The sequence below is a fragment of the Quercus robur genome, chromosome 4 (assembly GCF_932294415.1).
Source record: "Quercus robur chromosome 4, dhQueRobu3.1, whole genome shotgun sequence".
In the NCBI taxonomy this organism is placed as follows: Eukaryota; Viridiplantae; Streptophyta; class Magnoliopsida; order Fagales; family Fagaceae; genus Quercus; species Quercus robur.
The window spans coordinates 61,540,860-61,562,970 of NC_065537.1; the positions used below are offsets into that span (position 1 = coordinate 61,540,860).

Genomic DNA, 22,111 nt, shown 5'->3' on the forward strand with positions numbered 1-22,111 from the left:
TTTAATACATATAGTATAAAATAGATAATTTGATATGCGGTGTCTTGAAAAATGAGTTTATAAAAAAAAGTAGACTCTTATGCTAAAATAGATAAAAAAAATTTACACGAGTTGATTTGAATTCTCTTAACATCAAGTTACCAAAACACACTTGAATTTGTTATCCTTAAGTTTTTTTTTTTTTTTTTTATTTTTTTTTATTTTTTTTTTTATACAAGATAGAAATTTTACTTTAACCTAAACTAAGTATATATATATATATATATATATGTAAAACTCGCTCTTAGAGACTTGAACCTTGACTCTTGCCCTCTATACCCCACAAGCACTTATATTTGTGGAATGACTATCGCACATTTAAAAGGTATCAATGCAAAATTTACACATTTAATCCCTAAAATCACTCATATTAGTCAATGAAAAATATAAAAGGTATAAATTTACACATTTAAGCCCTAAAATCACTCATATCAGTCAAGCTAAAGATGTGTAAAATTGCAAAATTGCTATAATAACTGTATAAATTTACACTGTCACTATTAATTTTCCTTTTAGTTTTTTATTCTCTCTTTAGGTATCTCGAAGATAAAGGAAGAGAGTAGATAATGATTATTGTGTGTGAAGAAAGAGAAACCATTAAAAAAATTCAAAAAAATTGATATTTTAATAAAATGTAGTGTAAAATAGATAATCTGACGTAGAGTGTCTTGAAAAGTGAGACTTAAAATAGAAAAAAGAGGCTCTTATGCTTAAGTAGGTTCTTATACTGTCACTATTCATTTTGCTTTTAGTTTTTTATTATTTCTTTACATATTGTGAGGATAAAGGAAAAGAGTAGACGGTAATTATTGTGTATGAATAAAGAGGAACAATTAAAAAAAAATTAAGAAAATGATATTTTAATAAAATGTTGTGTAAAATAAATAATTTGAGGTGTGGTTTATTGGAAAGTGAGTCTGTAAAATATATAATGTAGGGTCTTATGCTAAAGTAGGCTCTTACATTATCACTATTCATTTCGCGTTTAGTTTTTTACTATCCCTTTACATATCATGAGGATAAAGGAATAAAGTGGATGCTAGTTGTTGTGGGCTCTTATACTAAAGTAGGCTCTTACATTATCACTATTCATTTTACATTTAGTTTTTTATTATCTCTTTACAAATTGTGAGGATAAAGGAATAGAGTGGATGATATTTGTTGTGTGCGAAAAAAGAAAAACAATTAAAAAAAATCAAGAAAATTTTTTATTTTAATAAAATTTTGCGTAAAATAGATAATCTGAGATAGTGTGTCTTAAAAAGTGAGTCTGTAAAATATAAAATGTGGGCTCTTAGGTATCACGAGGATAAATGAATAGAGTAGATAACAATTGTTGTGTGTGAAGAAAAATAAACAATTAAAAAAAAAAGAAAAATTAATATTTTAATAAAATGTAATGTAATAGATAATCTAAGGTAGAGTCAAAAGTATCTTAAAAAGTGAGTCTGTAAAATAGAAAAAGTAGGCTCTTACATGGTTACTATTCATTTTGCATTTAGTTTTTGTATTTTCTCTTTATCTTTTGCAAGAATAAAGGAAGAGAGTAAATGATAATTGTTGTGTGTGAAAATAGATCAACAATTAAAAAAATATATAAAAAATAATATTTTAATAAATATAGTGTAAAATCGGTGTCTTGAAAAGTAAGTCTGTAAAATAGAAAAAGTAGACTTTGACATTGCTATTATTCATTTTGTATTTGGTTTTTGTATTTTCTCTTTATGTTTTGTGAGGATAAAAGAAGAGAGTAGATAATAATTGTTGCGTGTAAAGATAGATAAACAAATAAAATAATGGATATTTTAATAAAATGTAGTATAAAATTGGTGTCTTGAAAAGTAAGTTTGTAAAACAGAAAAAGTCGGCTCTTATACTAAAATAAACAGTTTTTTTTTTTAATTTTTAATTTTTTTTATTTACACGAGCTGACCCAAATACTCTTAAAATCAAGTTACCATTCTATCTAGAAGGAGATTCTGAATTGGTTATAAATGCTTTGAAGAGTAATGATTCAGTGAAACAATCTTTAGAGGCTTCTACACATATTTGTTTTTTACATACCCTCAAGCTAGACAATTTTGCAGCTCACAGTCCAGCTAAATATGTTAGACGTTTATGAAGGATATTTCTCCAACACTTTCGCGAAGTTCTTCTAACCGATAAATAAAGTTTCCAGTTCTTCTTCACAAAAAAAGAAAATAAATAAAGTTACCAAAACACCCTGGAATCCGTTACCCTTCAGTTAAATGGTAAAAAAGCCTCACTTCCCGCTTTTCAACTTTTTTTCAGTTCAAAGCCACCGTCCCCATAAAGCCCACACACGCACACACACCATCATTTCCCAACCATTCCGTTATATTTTCCCAAACAGTATATATATATATATATATATAAAAACAAAGTAAAAAAATAAAAAAAATAAATAACTTCCATTAAAAAAAAAAAAAAAGAATTAAGATTCTAAAGTGCGTTTTTAATCTCCGATTTCCTCTCTAAAGGAAAAAGGTTCTCCTCCTCATACTCATACAAACACACACAGCGAGAGCGAGCGAGAGAGAGAGAGAGAGAGAGCGCTATATGTAAATGCAAAGTGACTCTGAAACTGACTCTCTCATGGTGTTCGAGTCTCAGATCTTGAGCGAACCCTAGCTTTTAACCCGTACTCAATACACACTTTTTTGCGGCCATTTTCGTTTCTCTCGAAAGATTTCGATTTTCCTTACACCATTTCCTCAAGAATTGCTCTCGTTCTTCCAAGAAACGGCACCGTTTTTCGGCCTCAGCTCCGTTCCGATCCATTTCTGGCTTCGTTTCGCCGAAATCCCGCCGGAGTTGGTAGAATTTCTCGTTCTTGCTCATCGGAATCTGTGATTTCCGGTTCGTTTTCCGAACCGCATTATTCTGTACCGTTCGAACCGCTCGCAGTTTTTCGTTGCGGCAGTGTTTGGATTTTTTTTTTTTTGGTTGAGAAAGAGAGAGAGAGAGAGAGAGAGAGAGAGAGAGAGAGAGAGAGAGTTTGATTTGGATTTTGGATTGGAGTTCGGTTTCGGATTGGTGAGGAAGAGGATTGGCTAGGGTTTTGTTGGTGATGAAGGAGAAAGTCACTGTGTAGTGGCATTGCCTGTAAATATGGATGATAGAGGAGGGTCATTTGTAGCGGTGAGGAGGATTTCACAAGGCCTGGAGCGAGGCAATACATGTCATTCAACTTCTGGTACTTCTTTTTGTTTGCTCACTTTCTCTCTTTAGAATTTACCTCGTCTCTCTTTTTCTCTCTCTAGAAAACTCTCTCTCTCTCTCTCTGAATGCCTTTTTCTTCTTTGAGGTTTAGATCTGTGAATTGGAAGTGAGTAATGGATGCATAGCACTGAGTATTAACTGAAGTTCTACGCTGACTTGATGTTTTCTGATATTCTAGCTTGCTGTGGTGCGTGAATTTTTGTGATGAATACTATTTTTTTTTGGTTTCTGATTTTGTATGAATTTTTTTTTTACTGTATTACTGTGAAATTTACTGTCTGTGAAGCTCATAATCGCGACGAAAACACTGTTGTTTAGTTGTTACTCTAGTTCATAGATGTTAGATTGGAATAGCTGTAGTTTTGAATCAGCCAAAAGAATTTAAAAATTGCATTAGGTTTGCGTGATAAGTTTCGTATCGTTACGAGTTTTGTTCAATTGATCGATAACAGTAAATGTGTTTTTTGACTCTGTATAAATGGTGATTTATGGGGGCGTGTCCTGCATTTACGACTTGATGTGATTTGATTTTGCTTTGATATTGTAGTTTATAAATCAACTAACAGCCCTTATTTGTTGTTAAAGGCGTACTTTGCAAAAATCTGTTGACGGTGAACAGTCTTCAGTTCAGTGTGTTTTGGTTTTACCGATGACAAAAGAAGAAGTTTGTAGATCTAGTTAAATCTGTCATAATGTACATTCGGATAATATAGCTTTGCAACTGAATATTTAGAAAGTTGATTTTTTCATTAGTGGGTGGTCAAATGTAAGATCCGAAAATAAAACTTTGCAGCTTAATATTTAGAAAGGTGATTTTCATTAGTGGGGGTTTTACCTTTTTACAGCTGAAGTTGTAGCAGGATCAGCAGCATGGCTTGGAAGAGGTCTTTCTTGTGTGTGCGCACAGAGAAGAGAAAACGATGCTCGTCCCTCATTTGATTTAACCCCTGCCCAGGTAAGAATCTTGAGATTTGATTAATTGGCTTTTGTTAAGAACAATGGCATCAGTTCCTTTCTTATGCTCTTTGGGTACCCTGTCGGTTCTAAGTCTCTAGCTTTTATGAAGAAGGGAGTTTAGTGGGTGGATATCCACGTTCTCTAATGATTTTTATAACTTCCATGTTCTCACAAATCACATTTGATGGATGCATAATGAAGTACTGATTTGTATTAAACGTTGTAGTCTTAGTCTCAATTGCATTGTGAGAGGGCACATATCCCCTCTCACTCTCTTTGTTTGGCACTTCTGTCTGATTTGTTTTCAATGATTTCCCTCAGATCATTTTTATTGGTCTTCACTATTCATTCTCGGTATCTCTGTTTTGAATTTAATAATCAGATTGTTGTGGCGGCCTGTCCAATAATTATGGTCTTATTTTTCATTTGGTTGATGGAAATTGGCGTAGGGTTCATATTTGTAGGCAGTCTAATTTGCATGGAGCTTTCACAAACTAATCTAAGGGTTCTGGATGCCCATCTTGAGTTTGTGAAACCTCGCACTTCTTTTAATCTTTACAGATTATCATGGGCCTTAAGCCCTTAATTTCTTCCATGTTTGTTTAGGTGACATGTAATTGAAGGGTCATTCGGATTTAGTTCATTACTAAATTGAAGACTTTAATGTCAAATAGTGATTTATCCCATACATTCTTGTTTTCTGCTTGTCTCTGATGAACAATTGCTTATATGTATTACCACACTAACCTACATCCATTTTCATTGTTTCATTGTGGATGGATCTTTTTTGACAAACCAAAAGATGACTTTGTCTTAAATTCTGTTTTTAAATGCCTTTGGAAGGTGAGTGTTTGGTCTGGAATGTCCTAGGCTGACATGGAAACCTGTCATTGGTCGATGTAAATTGGAAACTGTCTTATATTTGTATTCACTAATTTTTCTTTCTGGATATAATCAATCATACAAGACTCTTCTCTTTTCAATCATCACTGTGAAAACCCTTTTATGCGACTGCTCTAATTCTGAAGTGTCACAAGTCTTTTCAAAAAGGTGTATGCTATAAGCATGTAACATCAGATTGGTCTTGGCATAGTTATATGATATTATGCTAACAATCAAACTGTAATTCAACTTGAATTGCTCCAACAAAATCAATTGGGGATCCAAAAGAATACATAGGTCAAAATTGCTGCTGAGTTCAGATTTATTTCTCCTTTTGCCCACCATCTCCTCAAATTGTCCACCTCTACTCCTTAGTGCAGCACTTACGATGTGTCCAAGTGGAAATGTATTGGGATTTGTATTCCAAGTGCCTGAAATCAGTGTTATCTTGTATATAGAATTTCAAAAAAATTTATGATATAGGACAAAACCAAAATGATGTAGTAATAAAATTTAAGGTCAGGAAAATACATGCAATCTAGGAGTCAGCACCTAGCAAGAGAGAACAAAACCTCTAGGATTTAGCACCTAGGGTTGGGTGCAGTTAGCACTAGACCATTGGAAAGATTTCAAGAGATTTTATTCATCAATCAAATTTTAATTTGTGTACTTAGGAGGACAATACCATACTTACGTAGACTACGATTCAACCGTAACTCTAGTTGACATAGAAAACCCTAATTCTAATTGATTTGGGAGATCCCAATTATTGAATAACAAAATAACCTCAGCACAGGGAAATTAAATAAAAAAATATTAACCTAATAAAACAATAAAACTCTAACTGACCGATAAAAAAAAAATTTTTGACTTCCAAAATTTAATAAAAATAAATATTTTTTTTGTGCTTCCCAAATCATATTATGGCAGTTATCTTAATTCATTTGGCCTGCATATCTAGCAAAAGATTTGTTACCTATGCAGTTTATTGAAAGCTTGTACTTCCAAAGGTAAAAGGTAGCTGTCTTAGGAAACTGATACTGTCATTGAAAAATGACTTGAAATGGCACTGTGACCTGTCAGCTCTCTTGGGACTAGAAACCATATCTATTGGAAGTATAGAATATTTTTTCCTGCTATATTTGCCACTATGATTCTGGTGGATCATTGTTTTCAACGTTGGTCAAGCACTGTTTCAATTTGGCACCAATTTTTATATGCTTTTAATTTGTTGCAGTTTCATCTTATTTCTTTCATTAAACTAGGACATATTAAAGCTTGCAAACTTGTCTTCTTAAACTACCATTCTTAAACTACCCTCATGGTTTAAATTGATTAGTACTACTTCCATGAAAGTTCACAAAATTTCTTTGACATTGGTGATGTCAGGAGGAATGCTTGCAGAGGCTACAGAACCGTATAGATGTTGCCTATGATAGTTCAATCCCTGAGCACCAGGTATCATTTTGTCTAAAGATTCGGTTAACTTTTTGGAAGTAGATTTAATTTCCAATTATATTCATTGTATATATGCAAGCTTAATTTGGAAGAGTTCCTATATATAAGCAATTTCCTTATGTTTATTAGTTTGATATATGTGCATTTCTGTACATTCAGAGAAAAGTTCATCAAATCTACATGGAACACCAGTACATTCCAACAATCTTGGAATTGCGAAGGCTCTTCTAATATTTTATGTGATTCTTTGTTTTAGGAAGCTTTAAGAGCTTTATGGAATGCTGCCTTTCCTGAAGAGGAACTTCGTGGTTTAATATCTGAACAGTGGAAAGATATGGGTTGGCAAGGCAAGGATCCATCAACAGATTTTAGGTAGTTAGAATTTCATTCATTATATCCATCACACATTTATTGATAATTCCTGTTTTTATTTTGGGTTTTTTCGTATTATTAACCTTAATATCTCTAATTAATGGAATTTGGATATCTGGTAGGGGTGGTGGTTTCATATCATTGGAGAATTTGTTGTTCTTTGCGAAGAATTTTCCGGTATAATCTGTTTCTTATCTTGTTTTCTACTCCTTTTCCTTAAATATTCTTGAATGCTGACAAATAGATATTTTGTTCCTAGCAATTTGTTTAAAAGCCTTATTATATAAAATGGGAGGGGCACTAATGAAATTTACCATTGATAGCTTCGTTTTACATTGGAGGGAATGGGAGAACTAATGGTCATTTAAAAAAAAAAATTATCTGACTGTTTCTCTAGAAAATTTGGCCCAACTGGTTAGATGCTTGTCTTATGTTACAATCACTACTACTGTGGTATTCCCTTATAATGTGGAAATGTCATGAATCACTGGTAGTATCAAATAGTTCATAATATTTTCTTTGTGCTCCTGGGGCCTTCTACCAATTTTTTGTTCAAGGATGGTGCGGTGGTGCCTTTGTGAATGCCTCTGTGTTTTTGGTTTTTCTACCCGTGTAATGTTTATATTTTGATTCTGATGTTAAGGTGTGGGCTGTTGATTTGGATAACTCTCTATGAAATTAGCAATTACTAGTAAGATGTCAATCATTTCAATATACATGTGTTAAAATGGGACACTTTGTGTGCAAGTTTGCATGACCATAGGAAGCACATTCATTACTAATGCGTAATACCTTCGTGTCTAGGAATCATCTTCCAAAGAAATTTGGGGTAGGGCTGCCTACCATAATCTCTCCTAGACCCTGCAAAAGTGGGAGCTTTGTGCACTGGGTGCAACCTTTTTGTAATACATGTGTGTCTGTGTCTTTGATGAACTTGTTCTTATTTCTGTAAAAGTTGTGCCACTTTGCAAACAATTTTTAGAAGGTTATTTTCAGCAAGTTTTATCTTTAACTTTGGCCTTTCTTATATGCAGCTCTTGATTTCATTTTGTTAATTATAGAACTTATTGAACCTTTTAATGTAGAAATCCTTCCAAGATCTTCTCCGAAAGCAGGAAGGTGATCGGTCAGTGTGGGAATACCCATTTGCTGTAGCTGGTGTGAATATCACATTCATGCTTATACAGATGCTTGATCTGGAATCAGGTTAGTAACATTTTGTGTTCATTTCATGTTTAAATTCTTATGAGGATTATCCACCATTCCTGAGAGGAATGGTAATTCTTTTTAGAAAACTAGAAGAGTCCTTTGGACTCGCCTCTAGCTAGTAAAACTCATCTGCCAGAACCAATTGCTAGGTAATGCATTCACTTGTGACGGGCTAAGCAGTTTATGCTCATGCCTAGGAGCAAAAATATGGATATTATATACTATGACAAATAGATCCTTCTGGCATATCCAAATTTTGCTTATGTGTGTTAATTTTTGAAATAATTGTATCCTAGAGTATGCTGCTAGCTGAAAATGCCAGATTTGAAAGGCAAAGGGTTTTCTTGTGTCTTTCAAGTCAATTAATTTGAATTGGAATTTGATGTATGAAAAATAGTATGGTCATAAATTTGATGCTTTTCATCAGATAACAGTGTATTTAACTGTACAGTCAAACCGCGGACACTTGTGGGAGCAAATTTTTTGAAGTTTCTTGCAGGTAATTTTGTGTTGGCTCTTAGTTTGAACTACTGCATTGCTTTACATTTTTTTTTATGAAAGTTGTATAGAAATATTGTGGAAGTATCCTTGTTGCCAATTCATTATTCTCAATCTGAGGATCTATGTTAAGAATTATCTGGTTCTTTCATTAAGTTAATGTCATTTTCTATTGCAAGTCTTTATCTTCAAACATCATAATTATTTTTGCATGACAAAATGAAATGGCATTTGATCTTCTCTTATGATGTTTTTTGCATGACAGAAAATGAATCGGCGTTTGATCTTCTCTATTGCATCACGTTCAAGCTAATGGATCAACAATGGCTTAATATGCGTGCATCATATATGGATTTCAATGTATGTATTCTTCAACCTGGGATTTCCTTGAGTGATGTCGAGAACATTTTAAGTTACAATGAGTCCTGTGTGGACAGTGTCATCGATGAACAGATTAATGGAAAACCTCATGATAGGATCTTCGGTTGTCCACTTGTCCTCTTGCTTAACAAAAATAGCTTGAATCATAATTATTAGAGAAGTTGTTCTTGGATTCACAGATGCTGTGTTTATTAGCAGCAATGGCTGTTTTCCTGGCTGCTCATTGATTGTTTGTAATTTGTCTTTGATGAGTTGTGTTCTCTTATATTGTTTTTCTTTACAGACGGTGATGAAATCCACACGGCGTCAGCTGGAAAAAGAGTTGCTTGAGTTGCTTGAAGACATCACACGGCTGGAAGACTTGCCGTCATACAGCCTTCTTACCCGATAGTATAGCTCCTAGATTTTAACACGATGGCTTGTAACAGCATCATACATGTCGTCACTGGAGACACTGTTGTTTTTAGCTAGATGGTGTTTGTATATGATACGGTGCTCCTCATTTTAATACTGCTTGCTCACAAGAGAGATTGTTACCTTTTGATTTCTCAAAAAAAGAGGGTTTCTTGTAGTTTGTAAGGCTGAGACAACTACGAAGTATGATTTCAATCAGCTGGTTTAATTACTGCAGTTAATTTTTTTTAGGCGAAGAGCATAGCATTTCGCTCACGCTACTGCAAATTCAAAATGTAGGTATGGTACCAACGTGGGGTTTTGGTTTGGGTATAAAATGTTTTTCTGAAGATTTTACTGGATAAATGCTGTTCCAAACCGCAAGGAACTTAACAAGGCAGCTAAATTATTGTTAAGACGTTGTGTACAGTTGACGAAACTGGAGTTTCTTCTGTTCTCTCATAATTTACATTTATAATATGAGATTGTTATTTCATAGCGTGAACGACCGGGGTGGTTTAATCAAGTATGAAATAATGAGGTCTATTTGTAGTTTTTTCAGAGTTGCGATTTGGAACTTCGATAAGTAATTCAATTTACTTATGCTGCCCAAGTTTTGTTTCGTTTTTAGTTTTTTTTTTTTGGGGATGAATACACCGCCCGAGGTGCTCTCAACCTTTTCCCCTTAGACGGTTGTAGAGTTCCAATGTACTTAGCAGCCCACGGGAGTGACCAGGCGGTGGGCTTTTTTGGGGTACGCCGTGATGTAAATTCAAAGGTCTTACACTCTTACGTTCAATCTATTATACCATTGAGCCATTGGGTTTTGAGGTGTCAATCTATTATACCATTGAGCCATTGGGTTTTGAGGTGTCAATCTATTATACCATTGAGCCATGGGGTTTTGAGTCGTCATAGACAGAGTGGAATAGTTTAGCATATATATATAAAGAAAAAAAAATTAAGCAATTTATGTAGCTGTATAACTCTTTTAAAGTTATGCTTCTTGTGGGTGATGAATATGAGCCTGGGCCGAAAACCAAAAGTCCAGTAAGATAATTTTTAGAAAGCTAGGCCCAGCCCAAAGACATGGATAAGGATGAAGTGATTTGATAGATAGAAGGGAACATTCTGAGATCATTTCCACAGAGAGCCGGACTCTCCGGACTAACTACGATTACCGAGGTGATGAATTGAATCCTCCCTATGACGGATGATGAAAGCACCACGGGTAACCAATTCCCTTTTGAACCGAGGTACCACCTTTCATTAAACCACCACGGGAAGTGCAAAGAAGGATAAACACCACTAAAACAATCACCTCCACGTTAATGAAGTTCTACACCTAATCTCTACTACATTAAATGCTAATTGATTAGCTTGAATAGTGAAAACACTCTAAAAGTTCTATCTCATGATCAAAGAGTGGCAAAACAAAAGGGGATGGGACAAGTATCCCCCAAATCCAATTGGAAATACGCCAACTGGGGAGAGAGGGTAGGGAAAAATGACTATAAAAAGGAGAGGTGCAATAGGAGGGGGGATTCAAAAAATTCTAGTGAGAAAGCTTAAGAGAAGAATAAGAAAGAGAAAACTGTAATAGAACAATATGTCTAAAAGTTTTTAGTCTTTAATCCTATCCCTTGTACCTTAAAAATCTCGTTTCTGTATCTATAAAAGCTTTTTTTGGTTCTTGTCTTTCAATTTGCTGTTTAGATCTCCCATTTGTGAAATATTTGCTTTTCTCTTTATAAAATAATTGTGTAAGTCATTTTTTTATATCACTTTTCTCTTAGTGGTTGTTTTTGGCCTCCACACTTTTTTTTTTTTGGCAATAGTTGTATTTTTGTCAAATATGTATTTTTTTTTTCAACCACAACTTCTAGATGTAGTCATATTTTGGGTAAATTACCTTTTTCTATCCTAAACTATCGTCCTGAATTTCAACCCCCAATTCTAAATATACATTGCACTTGATCTCCTTGACATTTGTTTTGCTATTAACTTTTAACATGATTTAGCATATTGAAAGACCAATTTACCCCTCAATTATCTATTTTGGAGGGAGGGGTATATTAGTCTTTCAATACTAAATTTCTTCATACTAGCACCAAAATAGATGTTAGGGAACACTGAGTAAGTGTAATTGGAATGATAGTTAAAGGTGGAAAAATGTAATGTACCCTTGTATTTTTGTCCAATATATTTCTTTAAGCCCAACACACCGATAATAAAAAGCAGGTTCAACTAGTCTTTTACGTTCCATGATGACGCGCTAACTACCTCTCCCACTTCGCGGCTTAAGACCTCAAAAGTTTTAGCTCAGTTATTAGCAGCGAATGTTGGAAAGAATCCAAGGCATTTGCTCTCATACTCGCACATTTTCGCCCACTTACAAATCACAAGGAACATTCATTTTTGGTTCGGAGGCCAAAACCTCAACCTCAATGTTGGCATTCCCCAAATCTCCTGATGAACAAGCAAAGCCGCAAAGGGCCAAACAAGTTGAAATAAGTTGCAACATTTATATTAATCAATAGAACAATCAACAATACTGTAAGCTATAGAAAAATTCACTCGTCCAATTTTTTGGTCTTTTGGAAGTTGTGCTAATCTTCTACATGCAGGACTGTTGGCCTGTCCACAATCTGATTTTATTGTTACTGCATCACCAGCTAGGCGGTTATACTGTTGTACAGCAAATAATAACAGCTGTTGATTCAATGTCAATGCAGCCAAGTATTTAACTATGACAAATTCAAGTGCCCCGACCAAAACTGAATCCCCAAACATAAATTACCATATCAAATCAGAACCGCGTCATGATTGATGGCCTACTCATCCAAACCAAAAACAATATCTAAAATAACTTCAGTGCACAAACAAACTTAAACTTATTAACCATCACTGCAATAAAAGTGCAAATCATATGCACATCTTGAGTTCAAAGGGAAAAGACATAACATAAAAGTCAAAATTTCATAACTAGCTTATCGAGTTGTACCCGTAAGACTCGTAACAATAAATATCTGGAGGAAGCTGAGCATCAAACAACGGCTCAATCAAGCATTTACTCGTAGACCCAGTGGTGAAGGCTGCTCTCCCAGTTAACAGGACCATCAGGGAACCACAGTGCAATTTCTTTCCTTGCACTCTCAACTGAATCACTTCCGTGAATGACATTCCTGTAAAACAGAAAGTAACTTCTATGTCAGATATTGTTCAATCCTCAGGTAGCGCTAATCCAAGGTTACAATATAATCAACATTTTTCACTCTACATTCCTGCATAAAATTTCAGTTTCAAAACTTTAAGCAACTGCTCCAGGAGACTATCGAAAGAAAGTGGAATGCCAAACATTTAGCTGTGATGCAACAGTGAGAATTAGTAGACAAATTGCACTTTTAGTAGACAAATTGCATTCAAGACGATATTTGCTAGCTCATTTATACTAGCTAACAACCCATGCTTCGACAAATCTGTTACCCGCATAACCAAACCAATGACCTAAATGATATACCTTCAACTTATCAACAAAATAACCTAGAGGTTAAGAGTACAAATGGTGCAGTATGCTACAAGAGGAAAAATAGTTAGGAGGAAAAATTATGTTACCTGCCAATTTCAACAGCAAAATCACCACGGATGGTTCCTGGAGCAGATTCCGAGGGGTTTGTGGCTCCAATAATCTTTCGGCCAGTTAACACAACATTCTTACCTTCCCAAATCATAGCAACAACAGGACCAGAAATGATGTAATCAACCAATCCACTGAAAAAGGGCTTTGCAGACAGATCAGCATAGTGCTTCTCAGCAAAAGGTCGGTCCACAGTGATGAGCTTCAAACCTAAACACAATTTACATGTATTCAACTAGCTATGAGTAAAGGACTTTTAATATTAAGTCGGAGTTCAATAAATCTTGGGCAAGATAAACACACGAGCCTTGGCTCAAATGACAATTTCTTCCCCCCATAAAAATGGTTTGGATGGTCAGATAAAAGGTATAAGAACAAGTGAGTGGGTGTGAAGCTTACAGATCAGTATGTGTATAAGTCATGAGAAGACATTCTTATAAAACTCATAGAAATATGCCTTCTAAATATTCCTTTGCCTAATCACAACGGAAGTCTATGCATGTAGACTAGAAATTGTTCTAGTTTTGTTTTTAATATTGATCTGTCACAGAGTAGGCCAAATATGATATATGATAAAACTGAGAACCCAGAGTCTCGGACAGACATTATCGATTTCTAAATTAGAAAACACACTCACACACACACACACAAATATATATATATATATGCAGTACCTTTCAAGGAGAAACCTTTCTTCTCAAACCTGCTAATAATCTCACCAACCTGAAACACAAATAATTGAACTACGTTTAAATAACAAGTTAAATACTACGCTTCCAAAAAAATATCCAACGTAAACCAACCAAAACTATTTAAATTTCACATTAAGGTTTAACTATTTAAGCTCATCCCCTTTTCTCAGGGGCCAAACACTAGATCTACAAGCACCATCAGCACTTCAAAAACCAAGTAAAAACCCACAACCCAATTCAGAATACGTCCAACAAAAGCAAACCCCAAATTTTTCCTTCTCTTCCCTACACTTTCCCACCAGCCAAACACCAGATCCAAATACACACTATCAAAAAACCAAAAAACAAATCTTTAACTCAAATACAAAAAGAAAGGCAACATACCAGGCCTCTCTGGACACCATCAGGCTTGATCATGATAAAGGTCTGCTCCATTTTTGTCTCTGAGGTTTTGTGTTGTAGTTCTGAGGTGTTAAAACTTAAAAGAGAGAGTTTTGCCGATGTGATAAGAGAGAGAAACGGAGAAAGAGTGTTATATATACGGCTCAAAAGAGAACTCTTTAACCCTAATTGCACGTAAAGAATATTCGCTGAGAAACTCTTTTTGTTTTTTGTTTTTGTTTTTAAAATTTATTTGAGTAGTGTACTTGGTGGTCAATGACCACACCAATTGGGATGAAACGCATGACCGATTCCCTCGAGTTATTTTCCACCGAAACAATATTAAAATTACAAATTCGGTCGTATCTCTGACATTATATTTTAATTTGGTCCATAATTTTTTAATTGAATTAATTTAGTTCTTAATATTTTTTAGTATTGTGCTAATTTAGTTCCCACCATTATTTTTTGAATGAAAAAACGTTGATGTGTCAAATAGAATAAAAATTATTTTTCATGTAACATCAACCGCCAACTATACTGTCCAATTTAAAAAAAACCCAAATTAAAACTAACACATGTGACAACCCCCAACCACTAATCTCCATCTCCTCTCCCTAAAATCCATTATTCTTGCACATACAACATCAATGCCAAGAATAAGTTCTTGTGGGGTGTTAGAGGGTAAGGGTCAGGGTTTAAGTCTCCAGAAAAAGAGTTTTATACAGTGTGAGAGTGTCTTTTTTTTCGGGATACTCAGGCCCAAGGATCCCGAGCCTGAATGAAAAAGAAAGGATTTGGTGGACTGGGCCTTGACTCACCGCAGCTAAATGGCTGTTTAAGAATCAAGTGAATGCAGAGAAATACTCCTGACAAAAAAATGACAAACAAGGATATCGAGGAGTGCCAGAAATTAACAACGTAAGCTCAGAAAGAAATAAAAGCAAGATTAGCAAGACGATAAAAAGAAGTACTGTGGGGATCCTGGGAATTATGAAACAGTATTTCGTTAAGGCATTGTCTGTTTGATTACAGAAAGCTCACTAGGACGTGATACAAGGTTCAATCGAGCTCAAAAATTGCAGCCTTGAATGGCTATTTCAGCCTTCAAAACTTGCGAAGTTTGATTCTCGTTGAATCCGAGTATGTACCATAGTTGCTTTTACGGGATATCGGGAAGCAGTATTCGTTTTCCCTTAGTAATTTTCTTTCCACACAGATTTTCTGATAGTTTTTCCCTAAAGAATCTCTTCTTTCTTATGTTTTTCCCTTTTTTTTTCTCGCTCCCTTCTTCACAACCCATCCTTTCCTTTTATAGTGGAGTTTTTCTGGGCGTCTTGGGGAACCGTTGGTTCCCCTGTTTTGGTCTTTTGCAAACAGAGTATGTTCTGTCCTCATCATCTCGGTAAGTCCCCTTTTCCGTTTTCTCTCATTCTTTTCCTTCTCTTGGTTCTGATTCCTTCGAAAGCTTCTGGTTGGCCATCCTCTTTGGGATGTGCTGAGGTATGCCCTTCTCGGCATCCTTACTTCTGGCGTCTTTTACCTTTCTGTTTCTTTCCTATTTGGGTGGAATCCTGTTCTGCTCTTTTGAAATCGTTTTGTTATCATTCTTCTTCCTTGTCTTGGTTCCCCGACGCCTTTTCTGTCTGTGCCATGAAGGGTCGCTTGCGTTCTTTTGTTTTTCTTGTTTTCTTTTTCTGTCTTCTTTCTATCGATCTGTCCTGGTCTTCTTTTTCTTTGCGCTTATTGATGGTGCTTGAGGATCCTTGCGTCTTATACTTTGCTGTGATGTTCTCTCTCTTTTTTTCTTTGGTTGCTTTTCCTTTTCTGGGCTTCGGGATCCTCAGGGCCTTTCGTATAATCCCTTTGGACTTGGTCTGAGTTTTCTTTTTTCTGGGCTTAACTCACTCTTTCTTGGGCCTAGCTTATTCTTTCTTGGGCTTATTTTACTGTGATTTTTTAGACCTCAACATTTAGCCCCCCGAGCTCGTGGGTTGCCTGAAGCCCACGCGTGAGTGATTTAGGTTTCCTTAGGTTTTTGTGGGATCCCAGCTCTCTTCTGCTGCTTTTGGTCGCCTCCTTTTTTGCGTGTTGTGTTCTCTTATAATTATTACTTTTCGCAGCTTCCTCTTTACACGGGACGTGGCAGTTGAGTATTTGAGATAAAACTCTCCTACCCACTTATCTCGTTTCCCATTGCTTCTCATTAATAACTGCTGATTAACCCCCTTTTCAAATTAAATTTTTTGCAACTGGCGCGTCTTTTCATAAACTGTTTTTCCCAACTGCTACTTGCGCCTTTATTGTAGCCGTTTCATCTTATCATTTTGCTTCTCTGAACTTTTTTCATTCCCTGAGTTTTTCTTCTTCTCTGTTACTCTGGTCTTCCCTTTTTCGCACTTTCAATCTCTTTTCTTCTCATAGTGTGTGCTGTTTCCATGGCTTCTTCTTCTTCTCGAAAGAGGAGAGAGCGTACTCCCAGTCCTTCTGAGGGGGAAGGTTCTTCTGGTTCTGCTCCGAGCGATTCTCGCGAGGTTGCTGAACGTCCGGCCTTTCCTTTACGGGATCCTTGGTATTCTCTCAGTTTATTTTTTCCTCATATATCTCATGGTGAGGCTCCTCCATCCCCTCACGTTTGGCTATTTTCTGGCCAAGCGGGTTTCGCTGGTTCCGCCCAAGTTCCTGACCCTAGAGAGATTTTCGATCTCCAGATCAGACAAGGAATCCGAGAGGCGGTTCCTATTTTCTTTGATTTTGTTCCGGGAAAGATTCAGGGTTGGCCTATATGGGTAGACAAGGAACTGTCTGATGCTGAGTTTGTGGGTCGTTTGGAGCGTGCTGGCATCCTAAAGGCAGTGGCTATTTCCAGAAACCTTGAGGGTTTCAGAGACGCCAAAGGGCTCAGGCATCTGGTACGTCGTTGGTGTCCTTCCCTTCATACTTTTTTCTTTTCTACTGGTGAATTGACAATCACCTTGGAGGATGTGGTTAATAACTTCCTCCTCCCGGTGTTTGGTGAAGAAAATCCCTTTGATATTGATCTTTCTGGTGAGGATCTCGTGGTAGAAGAGAAATTATTTGGTCATTTTGGTGGTCGCTCTGCCTCTCCTGGTGGTAAGTCGGCTAGGATGGGGAGATGGGTGATGACCCTTTCTCGTGAAAAGGATAAGGAAGTGAGGTGGGCCGGTTTCCTGGCTTTTTGGCTTAGTAAATTTTTGTTTAGTGAGTTCCCTGGGTACGGAGTTAAGTCTTCATTTTTTCCGTTGGCAATCAAGTTGGCTCGGGGTACCCAATATCCTTTGGCCCCTCTGTTCTTGGGTCATGTTTATTCTCAACTGGACCAGCTTCATGGAGATGAGGCTGAGGGTGACTCTTGCTATGTGATCACTTCATCTCTTCACTGTGCCATTCTTCAGATTTTCATGTGGGATCGTTCTGCAGCTACTTTGGCTAAGTGTAGAAATTTGAAGTTTGTGAAGGACAAGTTCCAAGGATCCCCGGACATAGTGAAGGGTCTTTGTGGCAATTCTACTGATGCCTTTCCCATTATTTTTCGTTGGATTAGCTTGAAGGGTGGTGGCCTCAATCTTGTGGAGTTGTTTGACCAAGCAGGTAGCTTATATTGGAGATCCCCTCGTGAGTTTGGTCCTGGCTTTGCGTGTGATTCTGTGTTGTCTTCTTTTTTATCTTCAACAGGTAATACCTTTGACTTGCGCCGTGGTGATGAGGGCAGTCTGGCTTATCTCGCCTGTATTAGCCCCTCCTGGCTTCCTGTGCCTTCTTCAAGTGGCCCAAAATATACTCATTATTCAGCACACCGGGTGCTCCGACAGTTTGGTTTTGATCAGGACATTCCACCAGTCTTTAAGGATGTGGTGCCATCCCTTCCTTCCTTGGATCCTTTCTTGAGGTTGCAGGCCTTTTCTTATTGGTCACGGAGGAGCCCCCAGTTTGTAGTGCCTAACTCCCAGAGAGGAGTCTTTGCTTCCAGTGGCTATACCAGTTATTGGAGAAGAGTACAAAAATCTTTTGTTGACTATGTTGGCACTGGCACAGTTCGGGAAGTCCCGAATTCTAGCATTGTTTCTGCTCCGACAGCTAATAGACGTTTATCCCTTCCTACTACTGGGATTGTTTCTGCTGCTGCAAGCAGTAAGACTGGGTTTGCAGAGTGGCATGCCTCCAGGGGAGGCTGGGTGGCTTATGGACAGGATTTTCCTGAGGCCTGGCTGGGTGATAGTCTCATCATTGGTGCTTCCTCTGGGGTGCCCATCAAAAAGGGTGCAACAGAGACAATTAGTGCTGCTACTGCTAAAGGTAAGGATGTCAAGTCGAAGAAAATGAAAGCTGCTGATGTTGGTGAAAGTACAGGGGGTGTGGAGATAGGCTCTGAGGCGAAAAGAAGAAAAACGGGGAAATCTCAAGCACACTTGGCATCACAGGAAGGCAAGGATGTCAGGGAACCTTTAGTTTCAAGGACCCGGAAGAAGACCAAGGTAGAGTCTTCTTTTCCCCAGGTTCCTGTGACCGCTTCAGTCCATGGTTCTTTAGGATCCTCTGGTTTGGTATCCCAGCCTCCTTTAGGACCCTCTGGGCGTACTCGTAGTAAGCAAAAGACTTCCAGAGAATCTGTAGAGGGAGAGAGAAGGGCAAGACTTCTTTCCTTCTTCTCTTTTTTTTTTTTTTGTTGTTGCACTCACTTTATATTTTGCTGATGAGTGGTGATTTCCTTTGCAGTCCAAGCGCAAGTCTGATTACAAGAAGGGTAAGAGCCAATCTTCTGGAGACGACGTGGTGCGTGTGTTCCCCCTTCTCCTATTCTTTTCCCTTTTGCTCTGACATTGTGTTGTTAGCATTCCCTGCTGTTGTGTTTTTTTTTTTTTACTTAGTATTGCCTTCTCTGCTTCTTCTTCCTTTAGGTTGAGGTATCCCCTCCTGTGACTGGCAAGGCTCTGGGGGAGGAAACTGTCACAGCTCTTTCTGTCGTTTTTCCTGTTATGGGGGAGGAGCCCCCTACTGATGATCCCGCTGAGGAAACCGGGCAACCGATGCAAGGTTCCCAGGATTCTCAGGATCCCAAAGCTTCTAGGATCCCATCATCTCAAAGTCCCCATCTTGAACGCACTCCTAGTCCTATCAGGACTGTGTTTCCTTAATCCTTGTCAGATAAAGGTGCTTTGGGAGACACTCCTCTATCCAAACAAACAGGTAAACCTTGTTTCCTTGAAATAGCCTTATATTTTTTACTTTCTTTTTCAGTTTTTCTTGAATTCCCTTTTTTTTTTCTTTAGGTCAAACCAGTGAGAAATCTGCTCCCAGTGTTGCCTCTTCTTTAGAATCAGAGAGCTCAGAAGGTGAGTGCAAGCTGCTCCCATCGTGTTTCTTTTTTTTTTTTTCCCCCTTTTTTATGGCGAAGCCCCCTGCATCTATCCCTTCCTTTAGCCACTTTGCCATTGGTCCTTCACCTTTTCTTCAACTTGCTTTATGTTCCTTCCCAGAATCTTCGGGGAAGTCAGGAGATCAGGAAGAAGAGGTTCTGCCTCAAGAAACTGGAACCGGTTTGTTCTTCTAAATCTGTTCTTCCTTTTCTTTTTCTTCTTTCTTCCTTTTTTTTTGAATACTGATACAGGCTTTGCAGGTTCTGAGCCTGTTATCCCTGAAGGAATTGTGAGACCTGTTGAAGTTGCTGACCTTCATCCAGAGCAAAAGGCTGCAAGTCCTCCGGTCTTTGCAAGTGGTGACACGGCGATGGGGGATGCCTCGAAGATGGCTGCCTCAGATCTTGATTCAAAGCTTCCCTCTTTCCTGGCTCGCTTTGATCTTTTGGAATTCAACAGTCTTCCTGCCAGCCACTTTCATGTTTTTGGATCTTCTTATGGCAGCTTCCTGCGCTTCTCTGTTCCTGTGGAAGGCTTGCCGCTACTAGAGAGCCTGCTCAAGAGTCACGGGGATTTTATCAGCGGCTTCAGGGGAGGCGTTTTTCTAGGCAACATTTTAATGGAGTTGCTGTGTGCTGTGTTGATTTCCCTAAGGAATTCCTCTGTAGATTCGTTGTCTGAAGAAAAGCTTCTGGAGTGGAGAGGGGTGGTGCAGGACCTTCTGGAGGCCAAGTTTAATTTATCTTTTCTGCTGGATCACTTGCGTTTGCTGGCTCATATGCTGTTTCAAAGGCAATCATTCAGGAGTATAGACACTGAGATAGCTGTTGCTGAGGAAGCTTTGGCTCATGCTCACAAAGTTTTACAAGATTTGAAAGTCAAGCGGCAGAGGATCCTTTCTACTTTGGCTGTTCCTGCTATTTCTCCAGATGCTTCTTTGTTGGCCGGCCTCATTCCTTAGCTTCTTTTTTTTACATGAACAATTTGGGGTTGTATAAGTTTTTTTTTTTGAACATTGCTCTGCTTCTTGCTTTCTCAAAACTGCTTCTTATTTCTTAGTATGTGAATCTGCCTTTTTCCTTGGATATATATATTGTCTTTACTTTCTCGTGACTCTTTTCTTTTCTGAGTCCTGGACCATGGTTCCCACAGGCTTCACTGTAAGTTCTGGTCCAGGTACCTGGTGATTTATTGTGCAAGTACTGAACTGGGTACACTAGTATCCTTCTCTATGTATGTTTTTTTTTTTTTTTGAGATACGGTCCCAGTTCATGAACTTTGACAGGTTCCCCCTTTGCCAAGTGCTAGGCTAGGTATCCTAGATATTTTCTTTTATTCTGTGATCCTAGACCTATGCACTTGGGACTGTTTGTGGGATATCTGAAATTATTTGTGAGGTGGATCCTGGGCCATATGTAAAAGGGTATTACATATTCTCCCCCCTTTTTTTTTTTTTGACTCAGGTATCCTTCCTTAAATTTATCCACATTTGGTCTTTACAGTAAAAAAAAACTTAAATGTTGAAGAAACAGGAATTCCATTAAAACATGATCATTTTTTTTTTGGGAACAAAGAAAAAGCCTTTTGGTGCAGCATTGACCACAAAGTGTCAATTTATCACATGTTCCTGAACAAAATTATCTTAGACCAGAATTCTTGATAAAGGCTGAAAAATAAAAAAACAGAAAATAAAAAAAAGGAACTTAGCAGATAGTGAAGCTGGTGAAAGGACCCTGAGGTACTGGGGATCCCCTTGTCCTTATGCATAATATTGCTTCAGCCATTTCCCGTTTATGGGTTCTGTCAGGACTGTTCCATCTCCTTTGGCAAGGTAATAATATCCACTTTCATGAGCTGCATTGATGATGTAGGGTCCTTCCCATTTTGGGGTGAACTTGGAAGGCCCTGGCAGGTTCCTCCTCACGTGCTCCGCCATCCTTAGCACTAATTGCCCTTTGGTGAACACTCTTGGACGTACTGCTTGTGCATATGCTCTGGTCATTCTTTGCTGGTATCTTTGGCTCCTTTTCTTGGCCAGTTCCCTTTCTTCTTCTATTCCTTCCAGATCTACTAATCTCTTTTCATTGCTTGCGTCTTCACTTTCTCCCTGATTTTCCTCAAGAACTACCCTTGGTGTAGGAATGATTAACTCCACAGGGCTGATGGCCTCTGTTCCATAAACCAGGGAGAATGGGGAGAATCCTGTGGCTGTCTTTACAGAGCTCTTACATGCCCAAAGCACATCTGCCAGATGGTCACTCCATTTTCCTCCATACTCATGCTTCATTTTCCTGAGGATTTTTAATATTACCCTATTAGTAGCTTCAGCTTGGCCGTTTCCTTGTGGGTAGTATGGGGTAGATCTTCCATGCTTGATGTGGTATGCTTCAGTTAATCCCTTCACATCTTTGTTTATGAATGGGGTTCCATTGTCGCTGATCAATCTTCTGGGGATCCCGAATCTTGTAATGATGTGGTCTCGAATGAAATTTGCTACAGCTGCTCCAGTAGCTTTTTTCAAAGGGATGGCCTCTGCCCATTTTGTAAAGTACTCCGTGGCTGCCAGGATCCAGATATAACCATTGGATGGC

General features: G+C 37.6%; 2 protein-coding genes and 1 long non-coding RNA gene across 5 annotated transcripts; 2 read left to right on the plus strand and 1 right to left on the minus strand.

Moving 5' to 3' along the window:
• The first annotated feature begins 2,535 nt into the window (after window positions 1–2,535).
• On the plus strand, window positions 2,536–9,798 carry LOC126723239 (uncharacterized). 3 transcript variants are annotated; one of them, XM_050426564.1, is made up of 10 exons: window positions 3,101–3,256; window positions 3,374–3,469; window positions 4,128–4,237; window positions 6,511–6,579; window positions 6,836–6,951; window positions 7,074–7,128; window positions 8,037–8,157; window positions 8,588–8,659; window positions 8,924–9,018; window positions 9,323–9,798. In XM_050426564.1, exons 2-10 carry the CDS (start codon window positions 3,442–3,444, stop codon window positions 9,428–9,430), a joined length of 774 nt encoding a protein of 257 aa, XP_050282521.1. In that variant the 5' UTR covers window positions 3,101–3,256; window positions 3,374–3,441; the 3' UTR covers window positions 9,431–9,798. The 3 variants fall into 3 exon arrangements, with proteins under 3 accessions (XP_050282519.1, XP_050282520.1, XP_050282521.1); XM_050426562.1 differs by lacking the exon at window positions 3,374–3,469 and having other exon boundaries at window positions 2,536–3,256; XM_050426563.1 differs by lacking the exon at window positions 3,374–3,469 and having other exon boundaries at window positions 2,539–3,256; window positions 8,612–8,659.
• Window positions 9,799–12,307: 2,509 nt separating this feature from the next.
• On the minus strand, window positions 12,308–14,309 carry LOC126723240 (nucleoside diphosphate kinase 1). The gene is made up of 4 exons (XM_050426565.1): window positions 14,146–14,309; window positions 13,744–13,792; window positions 13,048–13,279; window positions 12,308–12,617 (listed from the first exon to the last, which is right to left on the minus strand). The coding sequence occupies exons 1-4, from the start codon at window positions 14,194–14,196 to the stop codon at window positions 12,503–12,505; spliced, it is 447 nt and encodes a 148-aa protein (XP_050282522.1). The 5' UTR covers window positions 14,197–14,309; the 3' UTR covers window positions 12,308–12,502.
• Window positions 14,310–19,437: 5,128 nt separating this feature from the next.
• On the plus strand, window positions 19,438–19,884 carry LOC126724513 (uncharacterized). The gene is made up of 3 exons (XR_007655012.1): window positions 19,438–19,496; window positions 19,641–19,700; window positions 19,781–19,884. It is a non-coding gene; the product is annotated as an uncharacterized LOC126724513 (long non-coding RNA).
• The last annotated feature ends 2,227 nt before the right edge of the window (window positions 19,885–22,111 follow it).